The following is a 25728-nucleotide window of genomic DNA, read 5'->3' on the forward strand; positions in this document are numbered from 1 at the left end:
ATAATGAAATGTAACACAGCCTAGGCAGATATAAGTAAACACATGACAAAAGGCAGCCCTGTCCAGCTTCATTCTTTATGACTTATTACGTTTTATAGCAAAAGTAATAATAATGACTGAATTGGTTTTAAAAACAGGCATACTGCAATTTTCTTCTCCTTTAAATGTGCATGTAGATTTGGCCAATCTGTAGAAAATCATATAATACATAAATCATAATTACCTGGGTTCCCGGTTTGGTCATGTGTACATACGACATATCTTACAGATCTACATGCACATATTTATAATAATCAAAAAGTGATTATGCGTCCATCACAAATGAGCGAGTTGGCTCTGGATTCACAGTGGTTCTTTTTGACGGGGTGTCTATCTAATAACTTTTTATTCCAGTTAAATTTAAAACTTTTATGGAAGCACTGTCAAGGTGAGAGGTGTACTGGGTAATTAAGCCACAGATATCAGGATGCTTCCTATATTCTTCTGCCTAGCTGCCCACACCTTAAATCACTGCAAACCAAATATACTGCATTCTTTTATTCCTGATTGTGAACTACATATATACCATGAACATAGACCCAGATATAATACTAACTGCACACCAAAACATGTAACACATCAAACTTTAAACTGTTGTCTATACACATCTTGCCTATACAGTCTATAAGCTATGTTGGTGACTTATGCCCTGTACACACAATCGGTTCATCCGATGAAAACGGACCGATGGATTTTTTCATCAGATATCCGATGAAGCTGACTTTCATCAGTCTTGCCTACACACCATCGGTAAAAAAAACGATCGTGTCATAACGCGGTGACGTAAAACACAACGACGTGCTGAGAAAAATTAAGTTTAATGCTTCCGAGCATGTGTCGACTTGATTCTGAGCATGCATTTTTAACCGATGGACGTGCCCACAGACGATTTTTTTTTTTCAATCGGTTAGTTAACCATCAGATAATTTTAAAACAAGTTCCCAGTTTTTTAACAGATGGATAAAAAACCGATGGGGCCCACACACGATCGGTTAGTCTGATGAAAACGGTCCATCAGACAGTTTTCATCAGACAAACCGATCGTGTGTACGCGGCATCAGTCTTAGCTCCTATAATTAATCTAATGCTGTGCAATTGTTTAGGTCCTGCCAGACTCAACGGAAGAACTCTATTTTGTCCAGACTCAGTTGCTATAACATAGAAATGAAACCCATTTTATTCCTTGACTTAGTGCTGTGTAGGATTGGAGAGACAGAATGATGCAACTGCAGGCACATCTAGGAATTTTGCCATACTCATTGCCAATATATAGTGTATGACACAGCTAATTACACCAAGCAAGAATCCAATGGTATCACCTTTTGTACAAACTGGGATGGTTGATGCAAATGTAATAATGCATGCTGTTCACAGTCTAACCTATAAGTAAGTAAGGACATTTCCCGTGTGCTTCTCTTTGCCAGCACAAATTGGCCTTCTTTAGTTTTGCAGATACCTAGGCACAGGAGCAGTGAATGGTCTCATGGAACATCAACAGTTTTACTGAAATACTGGCCATGACAAGTAATTCAGAAGAGGAAACCATTAAAATTAAGACTAATTTGCAGGAGACTTATGCTGATAAATCATGAATAAGGACTTGGGCAGTGATTTAGGCAAAATTGTTTTCAAATCTATGAATGCCCTAAAAATAAAATATTGATAATACTTACCTTTACTAACCCTAGTGCTCACAATCATGATTACAGGACAATTTTTTATCAACAAAGCCATTTGCTCACCCTGCCAAAGTTGATCTTTGTTAATATTGAGGAACAGATGGGGACAAGGGCCTCATCCCCACAACCCTTGCCCGGTGGTTGTGGGGGTCTGCGGGCGGGGGGCTTATCAGAATCTGGAAGACCCCTTTAATAAAGGGGACCCCCAGATCCTGCCCCCCCTATGTGAATTGGTAATGGGGTACATTGTACCCCTACCATTTCACGAAGGAAGTGTAAATAGTTAAAAAAAAACACACACACACACACACCGTAGGTATTTACACTACCTTTGTGAAATGGTAGGGGTATAATGTACCCCATTACCAATTCACATGGGGGGGCCAGGAACTGGGGGTCCCCTTTGTTAAAGGGGTCTTCCAGATTCTGATAAGCCCCCCGCCCGCAGACCCCCTCTTTTCTGTGGCCGGCCAGGTTAATGTGCTCGGATAAGGGGTCTGGTGTGGATTTTTGGGGGAACTCCACGCCATTTTTTTTTTAAATTGACGGCGGGGTTCCCCTTAATATCCAGACCTGAAGAGCCTGGTAATTGAATTTGGGGGAACCCAACGCTATTTTTTTTTTTTATGAATGAATTCGCTCTGAATTGCCAGAGCCGACAATTCATTATAGCCGCAAGTCAGTTTTAAATGTCTTTTTTTCTTTCAGAAACATGCAAACTTTACACCCCCCCTAGGTACGAAATTTAAAGGAATATTTCACTTTTATTGTTTCACTTTTAGCATTAATAAAATCACTGCTCCCTAAAAAACAGCCGTTTTTAAAACTTTTTTTTGCATTGATACATGTCCCCTGGGACAGGACCCAGGTCCCCACACACTTTTTAGGACAATAACTTGCATATTAGCCTTTAAAATTAGCACTTAAGATTTCTCCCATAGACTTTAACAGGGTGTTCCGCGGCTTTTCGAATTTGCCGCAAACACCCCAAATTGTTCGTTGTTCGCCGAGCAGGCGAACAGGCAATGTTCGAGTCGAACATGAGTTCGACTCAAACTCAAAGCTCATCCCTATTCCCTATATCAGGGAACAGGCGATCACTGACATTGCCACAATGAAGAACGGGGAAGGTGTGTTTAAACACACCTCTCCCCGTTCTTCAGCTCCTGTGACCGATCACGGGACACTGGCGGCGATCGGGTCCGAACCCAAGGCTGGGCTCTTAAAGAGGACGTACAGGTACGTGCTTGTGCCCAGCCGTGCCATTCTGCAGACGTATATCGGCGTGAAGGGGTCCTTAATTGGTTAACAAATTTTTCTAAATATTCGTAAATTCGAATATTCGAAAATGTTAAAATTTATACATTTCAAAAATTCTAAAAAATATGTATTCATAAATTCAAATATTTAAAAAGAATGAACATTCAAAAGAAAGAAAATACGAAAATAAGATCGAAAATACGAAAATTCTAAATAATAACTAACTAATAATAACTTAAATATTACTATTAAATTATAGGTATTGGAATTTCCTTTCAAATGTGTCTGTTAGTGAAAGCAACGAATATGAATTAATCCGAAGTTATGACTTATCCGAAATAACAAATGCTGTATCTAAACGAATAAAACGTAACAAATTAATAATAATGAATAATAATAAAAAACTTTTTTATCATTATTATTTATTAATTTGTTCTGTTTTAATTCGTTTAGATGCGGAATTCGATATTTCAGACAATTCGTAACTTTGGAAAAATTGTTATTCGTTAAGTCGACTAATGAAAGGAAAATTCCAATACCTGTAATTTCATAGTTCTTATTTTGGATTTTCGTTCTTTCGAATTTTTGGATTTTCTTTCTTATTTCCGATTTAGAAATTTCTGGATTTTCGGATTTTTGGATTTTCAAATTTACGAATTTACACATTTTTGAATTTACAAATTGTCAAATTTACATTTAGTAAATCTATGAATTTAGTTAGTTATTTATGAATTTTCAAATTAATTAATTAGTTGTTAAGAATTTACAAAATTTTGATCATAAGGAATGACCCGAAAAACAAAACAAAAAAACTGAATGAATAGAAAACGAAAACAAAAAAAACTTTTGGCAGTGCACATGTTTAGTATATATATATATATATATATATATATATATATATATATATATATATATATATATATATATATATATATATATGCTCCCTCCCCACTGGCTGTGATCGACATTGATTTTTTTATGCCACAATGTTTTTTTTAACCCTTTAGTTAATCCTACTCAACTCTAATAACTCCTCCCTTCTTCTCTCCCTAGCTATTTATTTTCTAATGACATTTTGGGCCAGATTCTCAGAAGAGTTACGACGGTGTATCTTAGGAAACACTGTTGTATCTCTGTTTCTGAGCCCGGGTATCTATGCGAGTGATTCCTAGAATAATTTTCGCATAGATACGGCCAAGATCCGACAGGTGTAAGTCACTTACGCCGTCGGATCTTAGATGTAATGCAACGCCGGCCGCTAGGTGGCGTTTACGTTCAGTTCTCATTTGACTATGCAAATGAGCCTGATACGCCGATTCCCGAACGAATTTGCGTCGCGTACTCGTCGCTTACGTCATTTCCATAAGCGTAAGGTTACCCCTGCTATATGAGGGGTAACCTTACGCCAGTCCGTCGTATGCCATGTTAAGTATGGCGTCGGGTCCGCGTAGTTTTTTTCCGTCGGTTACGTCGTTTTCCTAAGTCGTTCTTGAATACGACTTTACGTCAATGACGCTCACGTCGGCGTCATTGACGTTTTCCGTTGTGAGCTGGAGCATGCGCACTGGGCTATTTTTCAGCCCGGCGCATGCGAAGTTCCATCGGCGCGGGGGCGCACTTAATTTGAATACAAGCCGCCCCCTTCGAATTACGCGGCCATACGCTGGGCCTTTTACACTACGCCGCCGCAAATTACGGAGCAAGTGTTTGGGGAATACAGCACTTGCTCCTGTAAGTTGCGGTGGCGTAGTGTAAATGGCTTACACTACGCCAACGCAGATTCTTAGAGAATCTGGCCCTTTATTTCTATTGTTTAAATCATTAATATTGTAACTTTTTAATTACTTTGTAATTTTTTTAATGTGGCAGATTAGAACAATGCATAAAATTAAAATAGCAAAAAAAATAAAAATTGTTCTGGTCCGTAAGGGGCATAAAGGTGCGAGAGCTAAAGTCGCTAAAGTCAACCTTATTGAGCTTTAAACTTTTAAAAATTAACATCCTTACTCCTGAGTCCTGACCAAGGCAGAGGGCACAATATTTCTCTTCTTTAAGTCAGAAAGGCTTTTCTTTTCCACTTTGTAACAGGGGTCTCTTTTCCTTTTCTTCGTTCAGTTTAATGCAGATTAAGAGTCTGGAGTATAGAAGGGAAAGGGGAGACATGATCGAAACCTTTAAATACATCAAGGGGGTGAATAAGGTTCAGGAGGGCAGATTTTTCAATATGAAACCAAAATCAAGAACACGGGGGGGGGCTAACTGGAGGAAAGTTCAACACAAATCTTAGAAAGTATTATTTTACTGAAAGGGTAGTTGATGATTGGAATAAACTACCAACAGAGGTACTGAGACAGTCCACAGTAAATGACTTACATGCTTGGGATAAACATAGATCTTTAGTCAGACAACAAGCTTAATTGAAGAAAAAAAAAACAACCCCTAAAAAAATAACTAATCAGTCTTACTCTGCTGTCACTTTTCTATGTTTCTATTTTTATAGACCATATAACAAAGTCAGTAAGAGGGCAGTAAGTGGATCTGAATTGTATGCTAGAAGCAGCTAGGTGGGTGTTCTAGCACAGGGCTGGCAAACCGATGGCCCATACCCGAATAGCAAGGATAACTTGCCAAACATTTGTGGCAGTGTTGAATTGTAAGTCTGATAACTTGCTGCACATTTTCACTGGCAAGTTGTACACTTGCAGAGCACTTAAAAGTTCTAGTTGACACTTTTCTAATTTGTAGAAAATGTGTGTGGCAAGTCTCTGGCAAGAGCAAAGTTGCAGTGGTGAGTCTACAGCAAGAGCTCTGCAAGTCTACAGTATGAAAAATCAGCCACAGTGGTGGGATGACTATTGAACAACAGAACTGAACCAGAACTTGCAGCAGATTTGCAGAATGTTTGCAGAGAAAGCTGATCTGGAGTCATGCAATGTGGACTTGTGAAAACATGTAAAGCCCGGCAAGTCTAGCAATACCTTAGCAAGTCATTTTCAAACTTGTAGCACAACTGCTTGCTATCTGGCTAGGACCTTCTTTTGCAGCACTTGAAGTGGCAGTATGTTCGTGCTCTGCTTTTCAGCACCCAATACTGCAGATTATTTCAGAACTTTCTGGTAGAGTGATCTCCTGCTTGATGTTGAGAACAGACGTTTTAGCCACAATTACAAAGGCAAAGCACCAGTCCAGGAGCGAGGAGTATTCAGGTAAGTAAACACTGAACACCAATGTTTTCAAAGGACTTCATTTTACTCCCACTGTCATCAGCTATATTAGACTTATTCCTGCTCCCACTTTCACCAATGATATTGGGCTTATACTTGCTTCCACTGACACAAACAGCATTGGGCTTATTCTTGCTCTTACCAGCACCAACTTTATGGGGCTTATTTTACTTCTGCTGAAACTAATTATATGGGGCTTTTTTATTTCCGCTTATACTAAAGATACTCCCTCTGAAACCAGTGGTATGGTCCCAGAAAGCAAGGATAACTTGTCACAAATTTGTGGCAGTGTTGAATTGTAATGCCTCGTACACACAACCGTTTTTCCGTTGGATAAAAAAACTACGGTTTTCCTGACGGAATTCCTCTCAAGTCTGCATTGCATACACACGGTCACACAAAAGTCCGGTGAACTTTTGACTGCCAAGAACGCGGTAAAGTAAAAGACTACGATGAGCCTACAAAATGAAGTTCTATGCTTCCCAGCATGCGTCGAATTGTTTCCGAGCATGCATGTTTTTTCCTGTCGGAAAAGCAGACAGACGAACGGTTTTCCCATCAGGAATTTTTCCTGATGGGAAAAAAGAGATACTGTTCTCTTTTTTTGTCCAGCAGTTTTCCCGTTGGCAAAACTGCGATGGAGCATACACGGCCGGTATTCCAGGCCAAAAGCTCTAATCGCAGGTTTTCCGACGGGAAAACCGGTCGTGTGTACGAGGCATTAGTCTGTTAACTTACTGCACATTTTAACTGGCAATTTTTACACTTGCAGAGCACTTGAAGCACAAGTTCTAGTTGACACTTTTGCAATTTGTACCAAGTCTCTAGCAAGAGCAAAGTTGCAGTGGTGAGTCTACAGCAAGAGCTCTGCAAGTTTACAGCCTGAAAATTCAGCCACAGTGACCCGTGTGGTGGGATGACTATTGCACAGCATAACTGAACCAGAGCTTGCAGAAAACTTGCAGAATCTTTGCAAAGGAAGTTGATCTGGAGTCATGCAAAGCAGACTTGCTGCAATTGTGCAAAAAACTTGTGAAGCCTGGTAAGTCTAGCAATAGCTTAGCGAGTCATTTTCAAACTTGCTGCACAATTGCTTTCTATTATTTTTAATCCTACTGATACTAATGATAGCGTGGATAAGAATAGGAATTATTTTACTCCTACTGACACCAACAATGGCACTTATTTTATCCCATTGACACCAATAATGTGACCTATTTTATAATTTTATCCCACTGACATCAACAATGAGACTTATTTTATCCCACTGGCACCAACAATGGGACTTATATTGTCCCACTGATGCCAATAATGTGAATTATTTTATCCCACTGACACCAATGATAGGACTTATTTTATCCCACTGACAACAATAATGTGGCATACTATACTCCTCCTGATCTCTAAAACCAAATATAGAGCTTATTTTACCTCCACTGACCCTAACAATGCAACTTATCTTACTTCCACTGAAACCAGCAATGCTACTTAAAATTTCCTGTTAACAATATCAGATTATCCTTTTGGTTGGAGCTTGTGCATATCTACAGAGACAGAGAATAGTGAAGAAATGCTTCTCATGAAGCCCAAGTAAGCCTACTTCTCTCTGATTTTTACCTACTGTACCCTCATATTGAATTCAGTACATTCTGTAAGTCTCCTCATTTGCTTTTATGCATTTTTTTCTTGCCTGTTAATACAATTCTACCAGTTGGCAAACATTCATATTTAGCTTTAGATAACATGGAAAAGGTTTATTTTTTTTATGGCTGTCAATGTACAGGCGTCCCCTATTTACAAACATCCGACTTACAAATGGAGCGAGAAAACAGGAAGTGAGAGGAAATTTCCCCCTAGGAAGGGAAATTCACTCCTGTAAGAGTTATAATGGGGAAAACGTATCTCCACTGATGCTTTATCACCAATCCATGTTTCCACAGGAACCCAAATTGTTCTAAATCCATTTGTCATTGGGACAGAAAGTGAGGTGAAATCTTCTGAACAGTGGCACAGACACCAAACAAATGTTACAGGGGTGCTAACCCTTCCCTATGCTATCCGAAAAGCTTAAAAATAGTTTTTTTGGCTGGAGCTTAGAACATACCTACAGACCCTATCTTGTTTGTAACTCAGGGACCACCTGTAATCATTGGGGAGACCCCCCCCCCAGTTTTTGTTTTGATGATACCCAGTCACCTTTATTGAGCCTGTCATAACAGGTAGAAAAGGGTAATAAACCCAGTTGATGGATGGACTTGGGTACAATCAGCCTGCCCATACATGAATTGAAATTTGTCCAGTCCCTACTGAACTGGTAGAAATTTGATGCATGTTTGGCTTTACACTTACACTCTTCATTTTATTTCCTATTCTGGAAATAGTGGTCAGAAAATTAGGAGAAACTCCCTTAGCAGGAATAAAAACAGTAATATTACCTTACAGACCGACTCTGAGCCAATATCTTAATTTTTTTTTAAAAATAGTTCTGCAGGTAGATTCGATTGACTGTAGGGTATCATCATAGGCATAGGGGGTGTGCCAGATGTGCCTGGGCACACCCTAATCATTACTTGTAATTTCCATTCCCTCTACGTACTGCCCAGGCTTCCCCCTGTGTTGGTCCCCACCCCCCCCCCCCACCCCAAAGTGCTGCCGACTTCTCTCCTCTCCCCCCAGTTGCTGCGGGGAATGTTTCAGGGTGGAGAGTGGGGGAAGGAGCTAGTAAATACGCCATTTACCAGTGCCTTTCTTTTCTAAATTAACACAGTGAATCCACACTTACTCACTATGTTCATTCACAACTGAAGCAAGCTGCATTTACTATGCTTCAGTTTGTGAATGAACAGCAAGCTTCTCAGCACAGATCACTTCCCATTTATACATTGTTCAGGGCAGCTGAGGCTGCAGAGAAAGACATGTGTTTTTGAGCTTTGGGGTGCACACACCAATGGGTATCATGGACCCACCTCTTTAGAAGGCCTCACCATATCGCTCTTCACTTACAGTATAATGACACAGAGAGTGGCACTGATCTCATTATGATGTCCCATTGAGGACCTTCCACCCCAGAAGAGTTAAAAAAGCATACCATACAGCCAGGAGATGGGTGGATGGGGAGGGGGTGATTGGTAGTGATGACCTTCGTGTTCGAGTCGAACACGTGTTCGACTCAAACATCGTATGTTCGACCGTTCGTCGAATTACGAACGTTATGGGCCCAGTACGGCATCGCAGTACATTGCTGGCTGATGATTGGCCAAGCATGCACTATGACCCGCATGCTTTGGCCAATAACAGCGCGCAAAAAACGGAGAGCCATAATTGGCCAAAACCAGGGTGGCTTTGGCCAATTATGGCTCAGGGGGTTTAGTACATGCCCCACACTATATAAGGCCACCTCCGTGGTGGCCTTGTGTAGTGTGTTGCGGTGGTTAAGACAGAGAGACAGAGAGAGACAGTGTCATTTTTTTTAGTTAGATAGAGCAGGCAGGCTAGTCAGTTACAGTTACAGTGTGTAGTGGATATATATGCATCCCAGGTGTTGTGTATATATTTATACACTGTATTAAGTTTAGCTAGATCCGCTCTTCCTAATAACAGGCAGGCAGGTGATTGTGCTAGCTGCAGTATTTTCACTTGGTATACTGTGTCCTCTGCACAGTGTGCACCTAAAGCTACGTGAATACAATTGCTGTTGTTCTCATATTAATACCACAGGCAGTGGCTGATCAGCAAGTATTCTCACTTGGTGTACTGTGTCCTCTGCATAGTGTGCACTCAAAGCCACGTGAATACAATTGCTGTTGTTCTCATATTAATACCACAGGCAGTGGCTGATCAGCAAGTATTCTCACTTGGTGTACTGTGTCCTCTGCACAGTGTGCACCTAAAGCCACATGAATACAATTACTGTTGTTCTCATATTAATACCACAGGCAGTGGCTGATCAGCAAGTATTCTCACTTGGTGTACTGTGTCCTCTGCACAGTGTGCACCTAAAGCTACGTGAATACAATTGCTGTTGTTCTTACATTAATACCACAGGCAGTGGCTGATCAGCAAGTATTTTCACTTGGTGTACTGTGTCCTCTGCACAGTGTGCACCTAAATTCACGCGAATAAAATTGCTGTTGTTGTCATATTAATACCACAGGCAGTGACTGATCAGCAAGTATTTTCACTTGGTGTACTGTGTCCTCTGCACAGTGTGCACCTAAAGCTACGCAAATGCAATTGCTGTTGTTCTCATATTAATATCACAGGCAGTGGCTGATCAGCAAGTATTCTCACTTGGTGTACTGTGTCCTCTGCACAGTGTGCACCTAAAGCCACGTGAATACAATTGTTGTTGTTCTCATATTAATACCACAGGCAGTGGCTGATCAGCAAGTATTCTCACTTGGTGTACTGTGTCCTCTGCACAGTGTGCACCTAAAGCTACGTGAATACAATTGCTGTTGTTCTCATATTAATACCACAGGCAGTGGCTGATCAGCAAGTATTCTCACTTGGAGTACTGTGTCCTCTGCACAGTGTGCACCTAAAACCATGTGAATACAATTGCTGTTGTTCTCATATTGTAACAGGCGCTCCTAGCGCTGTAATGTATTCCACGCTGGAACGCATTATGCCGACCGCACGATGACGTCATCGCCTGGCGCCGCATGTGTTCCAGCTTGGAACGCGGAAGTGCGCAGTGAATTACGGCTGTTTCTCCCTGCACCTGCCTCTCACCTATAAAGAGAGCGGTGTGCAGACTCCACATGGGTGCCTGATAGGAGAGAGGAGGAGGAGACACATCTCCAATGAGGCAGGATGCCCTCCAGGGGCCAGCTTAAGGGCAGCACACCGACTGCAGCACAACGCAGAGCTCCGCATGTGCGGGAAGCTGCTGTCTCTCTGCGTTATTCCAAAAGTTCTTTGGTGTGGGCCCTTTTTGAGATGAGTGCATCAGATCGCACTGCTGCTATTTATAACATATGTCGCAAGCGTATCTCCCGTGGCCAAAACATCACCCGCTTGGGCACCACATGCTTGACCAGACATATGTCGAACTGCCATGCAGTTCGTTGGTAAGCGTACCTCAAAGACCCACACCAAAGAACAAAGCGGACCTCTCCTTGCTCCTCATCTGCTGGGACCTCCAACCTCACTATACGTTCAGTCCTCTCTGAAGCCTGCACTGATAGGACTGAAGGTGTAGAATTAGGTGTGTCACAGCCAAGTACTTGCGGGCAATCTTCTATCGGTACACCGATGTCAGATTGTACCAGGCAAATTTCCCTGCCCCAAAATAAGTTTTCTCCCAGCCATCCACATGCCCAGCAGTTGAATGCTAGCTTAGCTAAATTGCTAGCACTTCAACTGCTGCCTTTTCAGTTGGTAGATTCTGCCCCCTTCCGTGAGTTTGTGGAATGTGCGGTACCTCAGTGGCAGGTTCCCAAACGCCACTTTTTCTCACGGAAGGCGATTCCGGCTCTCTACCGGCATGTGAAAGGCAATGTCCATGCCTCGCACCACCAGTGCCTAAGGCCCAATTTTTTTGCCCCTGTTTAACAGGGGCGTGTAATTACAATTTTTGATGCAATACTTTGCAGTAGGGCTTATTCCTGCGCTCCAACTAGAGTATCTGTGAGGCACCAGCACCAGTGCCTAAGACCCAATTTTTCTTCCCCTGTTTAACAAGGGCATGTAATTACAATTTTTGATGCAATAGTTTGCAGCAGGGCTCATTAGTTCGCTCCAACTAAAGTATCTGTGAGGGGTTGCTGTGTTGTGCTGCGACAACCAAGAGTAACTGTGAGGATTTACAGGGCTAGATTCACAGTAGACTTACAACGGCGTATCTCCACTTACGCCGTCGTAAGTCTGAATGTGAGCCGTCGTATCTATGCGCCTGATTCTTAGAATCAGTTATGCATAGATTTGGCCAAGATACGAGCGGCGTAAGTCTCCTACGCCGGCGTATCTTGGGTGCATATTTACGCTGGCCGCAACGGGCGCTTCCGTAGATTTACACGTTGAATATGTAAATTAGGTAGATACGCCAATTCACGAACGTACTTGCGCCCGCTACGCCGTTTACATTAGGCTTACGTCTGGCGTAAAGTTACCCCTGCTATATGAGGTGCAGCCAATGCAAAGTATGGACGTCGGCAAGCGTATCTTTTTACATTGTTTACGTAAGTCGTACGTGAATGGGGCTGTGCGTAGGTTACGTTCATATCACAGGCATTGGGCCTGGCGTATCTTATGGAGTAAATTCGACGTGATAATGAGCATGCGCGAGCATGCGCCGTACGATCGGCGCTTCATTTGCATGGGGTCACGGCTCATTTTAATAAAACACGCCCACCTCTTCCACATTTGAATTAGGCGGGCTTACGCCGGCCGATTTACGCTACGCCAGCGCAACTTACAGAGCAAGTGCTTTGTGAATACTGCACTTGCCTGTCTAAGTTGCGGCGGCGTAGCGTAAATAGGATACGCTACGCCCAACTAAAGATACGCTCTCCTACGTGAATCTGGCCCACAGTGTTTTGGCACCAGCGCCACCAACAAAGGCCCAATTTTTCTACCACTGTTCAACAATGGCATGTAATTACAATTCTTGATATAATGGTTCACAGCAGGGCGTTCCAGCACCCACCAAGACTAACTGTGAGGGCTTACAGTGTTGTGGCAACACCAACACCTAGGGCCCAAATTTATGCAGAGTATATACGGCAGGCCCTTACTTTCAAACATCCAACTTACAAACGACTTCTACTTGCAAACGGAAGGAGACAACAGGAAGTCAGAGGAAATCTACCCCTAGGAAGGGAAATTCTCTTCTGTAAGAGGTGTCTCCTGTCCACTGATGCTTTATCACCGATCCTTGTTTCACAGAAAAAGAAAAAAAAATCAAAAAAACATTTGTCATTGGGACAGAAAGTGAGGTGCAATCTCATGAGTAAGCACTGATTGTAGTGCGAAGCGTCATCTGTATGCCCCTGTCTTTGCTGTGATGTGTGGTGTTTGAAAACTTTTATCAATAAAAGGCAACCAAGAAGGTTTTTCCAGAGTGCGGCTGTCCAAAAATTTCTTTCTACCACTGAAATGAATGCATGAAATGAAAGTGCATGCAAAGCGCTTTGGCAGCGCTGCAACACAGACACTTAACCCTTTCTTTGGCTGCTAGTGGGGGTTAAAAGCTACCCACTAGCAGCCGAAAAGCACTGGTAAAGCACAGCTAAAACTAGCGGCGCTACTAACTGACCCCCGCCCTAGTGTGAAAGCAGCCTTAATGAATGAGCTTACATTTTGATCTGGTTCCCTTTGGCTCTTATTTACTTCCATTACCAGACCATTAGCATGGTATGTTTCCTTTAGCTGAGCTACTAGGTAGGTACAGTATAAAGTCTTGCCAGTCATTAAATAATCATTGGGAAAGCTTTGTCATTTAAACCAAAGTATTTTTAAAATAAACTACCATTCACATATACTATTGTTATAGATATGTGCACTTAAAGCCACTTTAGAAAGCATACAGGAATTCCACTTCCAATCAGAATTTCAAAGTAAGTAGAAGTGTGTTAATGGGAAAGTCACGAAAAGAACAGCATGGATAAGAATAAAGAATAAACTTTGTGTTATTCTCTGCCATTATAAGTTTCTTTGACATTTTATGAACAGATTCAGTAGGACACAAAGGTGTACTATGCCAGAGCTGTAAATCTAAAAACCAGGTTACAATTAGTGTTGATTATGCTACCTAATGTGAAAAAAGGTATCAAATGTGATATTAAGCAGCGCTCAATAAAATAAATAAAACAACACATATAATATTGATAGAGTGCAACCGTGAAAAATAGTGAATAATCCACCCTCCAAGTGAAACAATATATAAGTGTCCAAAATAGGTGCCAATATTACACCAAAAATAACAGGTTGGCAAAAAAAGTCCATAAACTGATTATGTGAACGTAGATAAAGTTCATAGATGGAGAACAAAATAAATCCCTTCACGATCTTCAGAAAGTGCTTTCACCACACCACAGTGCTGCGTGACTCCACCACCCATCAGGAATGCAAACTCACCACATCAACTGGCCTGACACTCTCGTGTTTAGGCACACAGGCTTTTTAACTGAACCACTCAGTTTAATTGATGGAACTCCCTCTTTAGAAACTGGAGCACTCAGTTAAATGGATGGAGATCCGTTGGAAAAGGAAAAACTCCAAGATAACAGCCACATGTATAATGAAGAGAGAGAGCACAATAGTGTGATATTGCAACACAACTTTTAATAACACACTAAAAATCTCCCAATAGATGCACTCACAAAAATAACTCTTGTCATAAGCAGTGAATAAATCCAAAAATCACACGGTGTAAACACAAACGAAGATTTCCTCCAGGTGAACCAGTGGTCACGGCGGACCAACGAATAGCCCAGGTTTACTCACAGCCCTATAAAGGTGTACTGGAGTCGCTGCTCAGGTGACTATGTTGGTAACAAATAGACCGTTCCACGTCCGACTAGTTCAATTTAAGGTATACGGTTGTAACCTAGTACTCACGCCCCGACATGTTTCATCATACTGATTTAATCAGTAATCCCCATGAGGTACACATTCTCTATTTATACAAATGTACCTATTGGACATGTTGAGCAACTTTATTGCAGGCTTTCCATGCTCACGGTTTGAGCGTTATCTATTCTTATTGGATGGTCTTCTATGTTTATGATTTTTCATTTGTGTATAATAAAAAATCTATTTTTTTACTACTTGTCTGTGTACTACTAGTCAATGTATTGACACTGTTTAAAGTCCCAGGGTTTAGTTTGCCCAAGTCCTTATTCTTTTCTAAAATTTATAAAAACATTAAAATATTTCAGAAAAATCAATACATAACACTGGACTACATCTTAGTTTCTTTTTTTTTTATTAGGGTGAACATTTAACAAAACATAAAAAAGAACATTTATAATATGAAAAAGAACAGTCTCAAAAACAATAAAAATGATACAATAAATAAAAAAATAAAAACACAAAACAAAAATTGCAGTAATATGCGATAATATGCAATACTATGTGAAACAGTGATAAACTGCACTAATTCAAGAAGCTAAACAGCAAAAAGAAAAACATGCACAAATGAATCTCTAATAAAAAAAAAAATACAATAATATGCGAAACTGCGATAAAAGTGCTTGAATCAAAAGCAAGTATTCATCTGGTTTTACATAAAAAAACTATAAAAAAAATCCCAAATAATAAAGTGCAACTTTATATATTTTTCTCAATAAAGTGCATGTGCATCAAAAAGTAATGAGATGTGAAGATCACATGCTCAAAAATCAGTCTTTGAAAGTTGTGAACACAATTGCTCCCACCATCCAGGCATCCACCAGGAGTGTGCCCTAGCCGTTTTACCTTAAACGAAGACCACAACAGGTCTATTAGCGCTTTGGTATACAAATCCTTAATGGCAGTTCACATTCCACTCACCTGCATCGAAATCCACAACTGCTCTGACAAGGCTTTAATATATGGAAAATCACATTCCAATCCACTTTCCTCTCCTAAAAAGCACCACTAGACCTGTTGTGGTCTTTGTTTAAGGTGAGCTGCTAGCATATGAACAAGGAAAAATAAAACTTTCCAAATTGTGCTCCACCAATGGGATATTAGGGTTAGACACCTTTCTGAACTCCATATCAGATCTCATGGCTACTCATACCTCTCAACTTTTGAACTTCATAATGAGGGACACTGGAGGAGTAAAAAGATGTGCTACGTCACGGCAAATTGTGGGCCTGATCAAGCGCCTAGCAGTGGGAGGGATGTGGTTAAACAAATCCTGTTCTCCCTTGTACCTATAAAATATTCTTTGATTGCTTTGTCTGAGCCTAACTTAAAGAACTTAATTAAAACTGTCAGGGACTGCATAGCAGAGGTATGGACATAATACAGAAGATGGTCAGAGACTGCAGACACAGTACAGGAGATGATCAGAGACTGCAGACATACTATAGGAGATGGTCAGAGACTGCAGACATGATACAATAGGTGGTCAGAGACTGCAGACACAATACAAGAGACATGATTCAGGAGATGGTCAGAGACTGCAGACATGATACAAGAGGCTGTCAGAGACTGCAGACATAATACAAGAGACTGTCAGAGACTGCAGACATGATACAAGAGCCTTTAGAGACCATGGACATGATACAAGAGACTGTCAGAGACTGCGGACATGATACAAGAGACTGTTAGAGACTGCAGACATGATACAAGAGACTGTTAGAGACTGCAGACATGATACAAGAGACTGTCAGAGACTATTATATGGGACTTAATCATGTTAAGAAGCAGATAATTGGTTACTAGACAGCGGGGTGGTCCCAGCAATCAATCACCTACCTTTAACATGAAAAGTCCTGCCCTTTGTCCTGACCTGTCAATTGGATGCAAACCCCATTCATGAAATCTGACCTTGGTACATTTATCTGTATTGTTTACTTATCTCTCTATAAAGCCCTAAGTCCCATGTCTTTCTGCTGCCCCGTTCCTCTGTTATCAGCATGATAACTTCTGACAAGCTCTCCCATACAGGAGATAAAAGCAGCTGGGAATTTGTGTTGGGGACGTAACTTAGAGACAGCTAAGCAGAGAGCTTGTCTATTCACAGCACAGCTCTGCAAGTTTCTTGGTTCCTCTGTCTATGTGGAGGGGGGGCGTGCCTTTCCTCCAATTAGCTCACACACAGTGTATGCCCAGACTCCCCTCCCACTGCTGAAACAGAAAGAAACATTTGTAACACAATGTACACTTTCAAAAGAATGTAGAATGCTGAAGACAGCAGATATACATGTAAAACTTATGTAGAGAAATTTGTTTCATTCCTGTGTATCATCTGAGGCTGTTCACTTTCCTCTGTGTATGTGAGGGTTTACAGCCACTTCAAGGTTTCATGCAAGGTCTGTTTTAAACGTGTTAAGCTATATCCAGGTTCGTACTCCTATGCCAAAACACAATTTAAGTCCAATGATATAAATGAATACAGTAGAGGTTCTAGCTAGACCTTTCTAGAGTAGATATGTCGATTTTAGTCTGTGTAGAGGGCTATATAATGTCCCCTCTTCAAATAATGTCTCTGATACTGGTGGGTATAGTAAACATGGTTATGTAATGGCATCATCTGCCCAGTTACATTGAAACAGTTGAATTTATCTCACTTGATCAAACGGTTTATTTCAGGAGTAGAATAATAAAATGACAGGTCTAGTTATAAATAAGTTTGCCCATCTTTATATTTCCTAGTGAATGTCTACAGTTTGCACTTCCAGCAATTCTGCTCTTGTTAGGGTGACTTGGGTAATGTAATACTATGGCCATCCTAGAAACTTGGTGCATTAGCAGCCATAGCAACATATTGCGCTGATGACACTTGACTGTTACAGACAGGCACAATGTAGCTTCACAGTGACTGATAACATTAACAGTATGTAGATGACATATTTCCAAGTGCTATGATGGTGTTGACTGTAGTAAGCAATTTAAAAACAAGGATTTTTCTTTACTGAATGGGATATGTGGTCTATAATAATAATGTTTTACCCCTGTTTTCAATCAATTTAACTGACTGGTCCCTGTAGAAAATACATAATGCACATACCTGCATAACATGTATAATATTATCCTACTATTACATGAGCTCTGGATACAGAAGAACATCCATGTTTTTTAGGTTTTGTTAGCCATGCACTCTCAGTGCTCTCCCAGCAGGACCCAAAATGTGATATTTAAAAAAAAAAAGTGTGTATAGAGCCATTTGACTTAGTACGTCCTTTAAGACCTTGAGTTGGGTGCCTGGTAGGTGATGCAAGTAGATAACTATTCCCTAATTCTGAGGCATATGTAATAGTAGCTAAAATATTAAAGGGGTTGTAAAGCTTTGCGCTTTTTTATCTTAATGCATCCTATGCATTAAGGTGAAAAAACATCTGATGCTTACAAGCCCCCCAGCCCCACAGTTTACTTACCTGACCCCTCGAAAGTCCAGCGTCATGAACGCGCTGGCTACTCCCCCTGTCTTCAGGCTGTTCTCGGCTCTTCATTGGAGATTGATAGCAGTGCAGCCATTGCTGCCCGCTGCTGTAAATCTAATCAATGACTCGGCGCGCCGGGGGGGCGGGGCCGAGTAATACAGCCGCCAGCTGTATCACGAGAGAGCGCTCCCGCAAGCTAAGCCCCTTGGAAGAGAGCTTCCCGTGAAGGGGGTTAGCTCTTGAGGGGAGGAGCTGAGACAGCCGCCGGGGGACCCCAGAAGACCAGGATCGGGGCCACTCTGTGCAAAACAAGCTGCACAGTGGGGGTAAGTATGACATGTTTGTTATTTAAAAAAATATATATTTAAACCTTTACAACCCCTTTAAGCTGCTTTATAAGGTCAAAGTGCAAAGCCCCTCACCTAAAGCTAAATAGACAAGCATCCGTATACTACAGATATAGAGACTGTTTTGCCGGCTCAATTTTGTGCAATTCTTTGTAGCCAGTGTTTTTGATCCAGACACCTATGCTATTCTGAAAAAAACCCTAGGCCTCCACTGAAACAGCAGTGTAGCTTGTTTAAAAACACCAGTCAAAACTCCTTGAAGCCTGCTTATTGGACAATGAAGAAGAGCAGCAGCATGTTGATGAGGTCACCTCTTGGCTCCCACTGCTTTCTCCTCCTGTCAGCACATATTTACTCCAAGCACACCTTCATTCATTTCAAGTGCTCACTCTCCCTCTCCCAATCTCATAAGTGAACATGCAAGCAATTTTTAGCATTACCACTCTACATATTGACAGAATGAATCCCCCATATAACACAGTAATTCCACAGAAATAAAATGCTTAAATTTACCTTTTTAAAATTCTTCAATTACAGGCGATTCTCTATTTACATACATCCAACTTACATTAGACTCATACATAAAAACAAAGGGAGACAACAGGAGGTGGGAGGAAATCTACCCCTAGGAAGTAAAATTCACACCTGTCAGGCCTGGTACACATGATAGGATTGATCCGCGGATACGGTCCGCCGGACCGTATCCGCGGATAAATCCTCTGAGGATTTTAATCCGATGGAGTGTACACACCATCGGATCAAAATCCGCGCCGAATTCCCATCGCGGTGACGTGTCGCGCCGTCGCCGCGATGATGACGCGACGACGTGCGCGACGCTGTCATATAAGGATATCCACGCATGCGTCGAATCATTACGACGCATGCGAGGGATGGGTTCGGACGGATCGATCCGGTGAGTCTGTACAGACCACCGGATCGATCCGCTGGAGCCGATTCCAGCGGATAGATTTGTAAGCATGTCTTCAAATTTTTATCTGCTGGAAATCGGAAATATCCGCGGATAAATATCCGCTGGAACGTACACACCAGGGGATCTATCCGCTGAAACCGATCCGCTGAGATTTTTCAGTGGATGGATCCTCTCGTGTGTACGGGGCCTCAGAGTTATTATGGGAAAAAGTTGTCTCAAATTTTATCATTAATCCTTTTTTCCACAACAACCCAAAATCTTACAGTTACACTTAAAAAATGTACCTGTTCCAACTTGCATACAAATTTAACTTAAGAACAAACCCACAGAACCTATTTTGTTTGTAGCCCGGGGACTGATTATTTAATACTTTCAGAACAAATCAAGATGTGCAAAATGTAGTAACTCATAACCATGATTTCATCACTGTAGCCAGACCATTGAAAGTTGTTGGGTTACTAAAAAAACTTTCATTTGTCTTTAAGTAGGCCAAAATGTGCGCCATAGATATGACTTGCTGTGCATATTAATGAAATGAAATTGAATCAATATCCAAATCACAAACCTTTCTTTAATTCTTACACTATACAGTAAATTATATCTTTGTTACATTTTATCTTCTAAATACCATTAACCTTATCTATATTCGTTATCAACTTTTTACTTGTCTTCACTTCAATTCAGCATGCCCAAAGATGGCTCCGGGAATGGCATAAACAATCATATCAGACAAGAACAAGATCGGTACAACATTCAAAGGTTTTATTCCCTTGTTCCATCTTTTATAAGGTTCACAGTATCGGATGACATGAGGGTGTCACCCACTTATGGTATATTCTTAAATAAGGACAAGCTCACTCTTTGTGTGGTGTGTCTAGCATCCCCCAATACTATTAATACACTCCTACAATATCTAAAAAAAAAGTGAGTACACCCCTCACAATTTTGTAAATATTTTATTAAATCTTTTCATGTGACAACACTGAATAAATGACACTTTGCTCAATGTAAAGTAGTGAGTGTACAGCTTGGATAACAGTGTAAATTTGTTGTCCCCTCGGAAATAACTTAACACATGGCCATTAATGTCTAAAACCGCTGGCAACAAAAGTGAGTACATCCCTAAGTGAAAATGTCCAAATTGGGCCCAAAGTGTCAATATTTTGTGTGGCCACCATTATTTTCCAGAACTACCTTAATCCTCTTGGGCATGGAGTTCACCAGAGCTTCACAGGTTGCCACTGGAGTTCCCTTCCACTCCTCCATGATGACATCATGGAGCTGACAGATGTAGGAGACCTTGCGCTCCTCCACTTTCCATTTGAGGATATCCCACAGTTGCTCATAAGGGTTTAGGTCTGGAGACATGCTTGGAAAGTTCATCACATTTACTCTCAACCTCTTTAGCAAGGCAGTGGTCATCTTGGAGGTGTGTTTGGGATCATTATCATGTTTGAATACTGCCTGTGACCCAGTCTCCAAAGGGAGGGGATCATGCTCTGCTTCAGTATGTCACAGAACATGATGGCATTCATGGTTCCCTCTATGAACTGTAGCTCCCCAGTGCCAGCAGCACTCATGTAGCCCCAGACCATGACACTCCCACCATCATGCTTGACTATAGGCAAGACACACTTTGTACTCCTCACCCGGTTGCCCCCACACACCCTTGACACCATCTGAACCAAATAAGTTTATCTTGGTCTCATCAGACCACAGGTAATGGTTCCAGTAATCCATGTCCTTAGTCTGCTTGTCTTCAGCAAAATGTTAGCAAGCTTTCTTGTGCATCATCTTTGGAAGAGGCTTCCATCTGGGATGACAGCCGTGCAGACCAATTTGATGCAGTGTGCGGCATATGGTCTGAGCCTTGACAGGCTGATCCCCCATCCCTTCAACCTCTGCAGCAATGCTGACAGCACTCATATGTCTATCTCCCAAAGACAACCCCTGCATATGATGCTGATCACGTGCACTCAACTTCTTTGGTTGACCATGGCGAGGCCTGTTCTGAGTGGAACCTGTCCTGTTAAACAGCTGTATGGTCTTGGCCACAGTGCTGCAGCTCAGTTTCAGGGTATTGGCAATCTTCTTATAGCCCTAGCCCATCTTTATGTAGAGCAACATTTCTATTTTGAGATCCTCAAAGAGTTCTTTCCCATGAGGTGCCATGTTGAACATCCAGTGACCAGTATGATAGAGTGAGAGCGAAAACACCAAATTTAACATACCTGCTCCCCATTCATACCTGAGACCTTGTAACACTAACGAGTCACATGACATCAGGAAGGGAAAATGGCTAATTGGGCCCAATTTTGACATTTGCACTTAGGGGTGTACTCACTTTTGTTGTCAGCGGTTTAGACATTAATGGCTGTGTGTTGAGTTATTTTGAGGGGACAGCAAATTTACACTGTTATACAAGCTGTACACTCACTACTTTACATTGTAGCAAAGTGTCATTTCTTCAGTGTTGTCACATGAAAAGATATAATAAAATATTTACAAAAATGTGAGGAGTGTACTTATTTTTGTGAGATACTGTATATATTAAATCCTATGTATACTTATATTTCTTATAAGAGCGTCCTTGTTTTGTATATATGCTTGTGAAAATGTTCTGTATGCGATTTAGTTAGGAGCAACTTTCCTTTTTCTCTATGCAAGCCATTTCCTGAGTACAGAATGTAACATATTATATTCAAGCTTAAAGAAGTCTCCCAGCCTCAGTTTCTTAAAGCATTGCAAATAAGTAAATGATTAATATTTTCAGATGATCAATAAACTAGGAGGACCAATATTCCATCATAAAAATTCAACTATTTTACAAAAAGAGTAATACTGTTCTCCATCTGCCAGGGGAGCAGAGGATCAGGTAAGTAAATGCGCCCCACTACAAGGGAGAATTTTCATATTTACTGGAGTTAGGCTTTAACAGTTATAAAAGTTAGCAAATCTATTACTTTTTACAGGCACAACATGTGGGCATATGTAACGTTACAACAGCTGACAAGCTGTTGATGCTCTAATGGTCACCATACCATCGTCAATCTTATTATCTGATCATATTGAACGACTCAGCAAATAACCAAATAGACATAAATTCCATTCCAATTGATTTAGACATAAAATAAAGTGGTTCTAAAGCCTCATGCTTTTTTTTAACTTTAATACAATCTATGCATTAAGGTAAAAAACCTTCAGTGCTGCAGGATCCTCCCTGCCCCCCCCCCCCCTTATTCTTACCTGAATCCAATCCAGCGATGTGAACGCCGCTGTCCTCCTCCTCCCTCAAATGCTGTGACGAGGGAGCGGGGGGTGGGGCCGAGTTGCCTGCTCTGTGTCAATAGATGCAGTCAGGGTGGTTTAGGAGCAATCTAGCACAGGTGCCCCCATGGAAAGCCACTCACCGAAGAGGAGGGGCCTGGAGCGACAGCGAGGGCCCCTAGAAAAGGAGGATCAGGGCTGCTCTGAGCAAAACCCTTGCACAGAGCAAGTACGTATAACATGTTTGTTATTTTAATAAAAAAAAAAAAGGTTTAATGGTACTTGGTTGCCGACCAGCCGCCGCAGTTCTACGGCGGTAGGTCGGCTCTCCTGCGTGAGAGCCCGTAGCTCTACGTCGGCAGGGTAAGTGGCCACTTTGGGTGCGCGATCCCCCCGCTCGCTCCTGACTCCCGTGCGTGTGCCCGGCGATCGCTCGTTACAGAGTGGGGACCGGGAGCTGTGTGTGTAAACACACAGCTCCCGGTCCTGTCAGGAGGGAAATGCCTGACCATCTGTTCCTACAATGTATGAACAGCGATCAGTCATTTCCCCTAGTGAGTCCACCCCCCCTACAGTTAGAACACACCCAGGGAACATACTTAACCCCTTCCCCGCCCCTAGTGTTAACCCCTTCCCTGCCAGTGGCATTTTTATAGTAATCAATGCATTTTTATAGCACTGATCGCTATAAAAATGCCAATGGTCCCAAAAATGTGTCAAAAGTGTCCGAAGTGTCCGCCATAATGTCGCAGTACCGAAAAAAAAATCGCTGATCGCCGCCATTACTAGTAAAAAAAAAAATATTAATAAAAATGTCATAAAACTACCCCCTATTTTGTAACTTTTGCGCAAACCAATCAATAAATGCTTATTGCGATTTTTTTTATGAAAAATATGTAGAAGAATACGTATCGGCCTAAACTGAGGAAAAAAATATTTTTTTATATATTTTTGGGGGATGTTTATTATAGTAAAAAGTAAAAAATATAATTTTTTTTCAAAATTGTCGCTCTATTTTTGTTTATAGCGCAAAAACTAAAAACCGCAGAGGTGATCAAATACCACCAAAAGAAAGCTCTATTTGTGGGAAAAAAAGGACTCCAATTTTGTTTGGGAGCCACGTTGCACGACCGCGCAATTGTCAGTTAAAGCGACGCAGTGCCGAATCGCAAAAAGTGCTCTGGTCTTTGACCAGCAATATGGTCCGGCGGTTAAGTGGTTAAATCTGAGTCACTCAAATTGAGTTTATCAGCCAGGCTGGTAAATTATTAATCACTTTGCATTAATCGGTAGCACTTGGATTTGGTCAAGAATTTGATTGTATTTCAATAAGATTATGAGATGTTAAAAACAGAGATGGGATCAATAACTTACGATCATATCTTTCAATTATTGAAGTAGAATCACTTCCCAGTGTAAGGCATATCAATTGAATGGGTTGTCAACTATAGATTGCTTATTCCTATTGGGAGAGAGTGGTGGGAAAATAAATCGATCGTTTATAGACGTGTGTATAGCCACCATAAGGGCTCAGGTAGGTGGGATTTGCTTCTAGACACTGATTTTTGCACTCCAACGCACCTCTTTAGCACACATAAGCATTTGTTCTAAATATAGTACAGTACATGCATTTTGAATCACAGAACCCTCCTGGTGAAGGTGCAAGCACAGTGGCAGTGTTTGGTCTGTTTTGCCTGTGACCAATGATATCTTGAAGCAGCAGCAAAATAAATATCAAAAACGTCTTGGTTGCATCCTACAAAATGCCAAACAATGCAAGTAAAATGTGGTCATCTCCACTTCACATGGTGAATTGAAATCTACAGTGAATAAAGCACACATCAAAGTCAAGTGCAGACAAATAAAGCACATCTACACCGGCCTGAACATTGTTGTACTAAAAAGAAAATTGCTATTGATCACAGCAAACATACTCTATCTTACCCCATTGGCTGCTGCCATCTGTACAATGACCTCTGTGGCAGTCTTACTGAAGTACCTGCCATCACTGCCCACCACCATGGTGCAGCCTTGGCGGTCCCGAAGATCTATAGAGGACAGCACACTTTGGATGAAGTTCTGCAGATAGTTCCTTTTACTTTCAAACACTGCTGTTGGCTTTCTAAACCCATTGCTCCCTGGCTTCTGGTCATCATAGGGGACTGTCTGGACTGTAATTACAGGAATAGGATTTACTTCCATGATCTCCTTTTCAGTGTATCCTTGTCTTTTTCTCCACTCTTGTACAAAAGAAATAACAAGCCAACTGTCAAAAAAATAAAGGGGATCCCGAGAGAGAAGGACAAATTCAGCTCCTCCCTGCCTAAGCTTCCACTGCAGCAAATTGTTTCCTCTGAACTCCTGACAGTCCTGGAAATCTCACTCCTCGAGTTTGCCAAGTGTTTCCTCTTGTCACTGTCTATCAGAGCAGTAAAAATCCAGTAGTGAACACTTTGTTTAGGTTATAGAAGCATAAGATCCAGTTTGTCTTCTAAGTTCTTTCTGAACTTTAGAGAAGTCTTCTTTAAGTGTGTCAGACTGTAGATCACTGAGTGATGATGAGCTTCCAAACTTTAGTGCAAGCCCTCTACAGTTACTGTCTACCTCCTCCCTAGCCTTATCCCTCACATTACCCTCCCTCTCCTGAATCATGAGCCTGTACAATGCATAACAAATGTAAGTCTTTGAACAAGGACAAGGCTTTGCCAAAAAAACTGGGAGGGCTAAACCTTTGCAATCAACAGAAGCCTGTGCCAAAAATAGCCCCGTAAAAAACCAAGCTGAGAATTTTGTGTAACTGGATGCTGTTTTGTGTGCTCAAACATTTGTTCAAGGGGATCAAACCCTGTCAGTCTTCGCGCTGAACACATTATATACGCTGTAGTGCTGGGAGTTTGCGTACGATACATGTTCAGCTACATTAAACAAATCAAACATGCGAAT

General features: G+C 41.4%; 1 protein-coding gene across 2 annotated transcripts in view; it reads right to left on the reverse strand.

Moving 5' to 3' along the window:
* The window catches only part of PGM5 (phosphoglucomutase 5), a 163496-nt gene extending 138058 nt beyond the window's left edge, over positions 1–25438 (reverse strand). Inside the window, exon 1 of one of the 2 annotated variants that reach the window (XM_040356968.1) lies at positions 24730–25438. In XM_040356968.1, the coding sequence (XP_040212902.1) occupies positions 24730–24987 (258 nt within the window). In that variant the 5' untranslated portion in view covers positions 24988–25438. The remainder of the gene's footprint in view (positions 1–24729) is intronic. The other variant, XM_040356962.1, reaches the window with a different exon arrangement.
* Between the last annotated feature and the right edge of the window lie 290 nt (positions 25439–25728).

This window comes from Rana temporaria, chromosome 1, assembly GCF_905171775.1.
Source record: "Rana temporaria chromosome 1, aRanTem1.1, whole genome shotgun sequence".
NCBI classification, from domain to species: domain Eukaryota; kingdom Metazoa; phylum Chordata; class Amphibia; order Anura; family Ranidae; genus Rana; species Rana temporaria.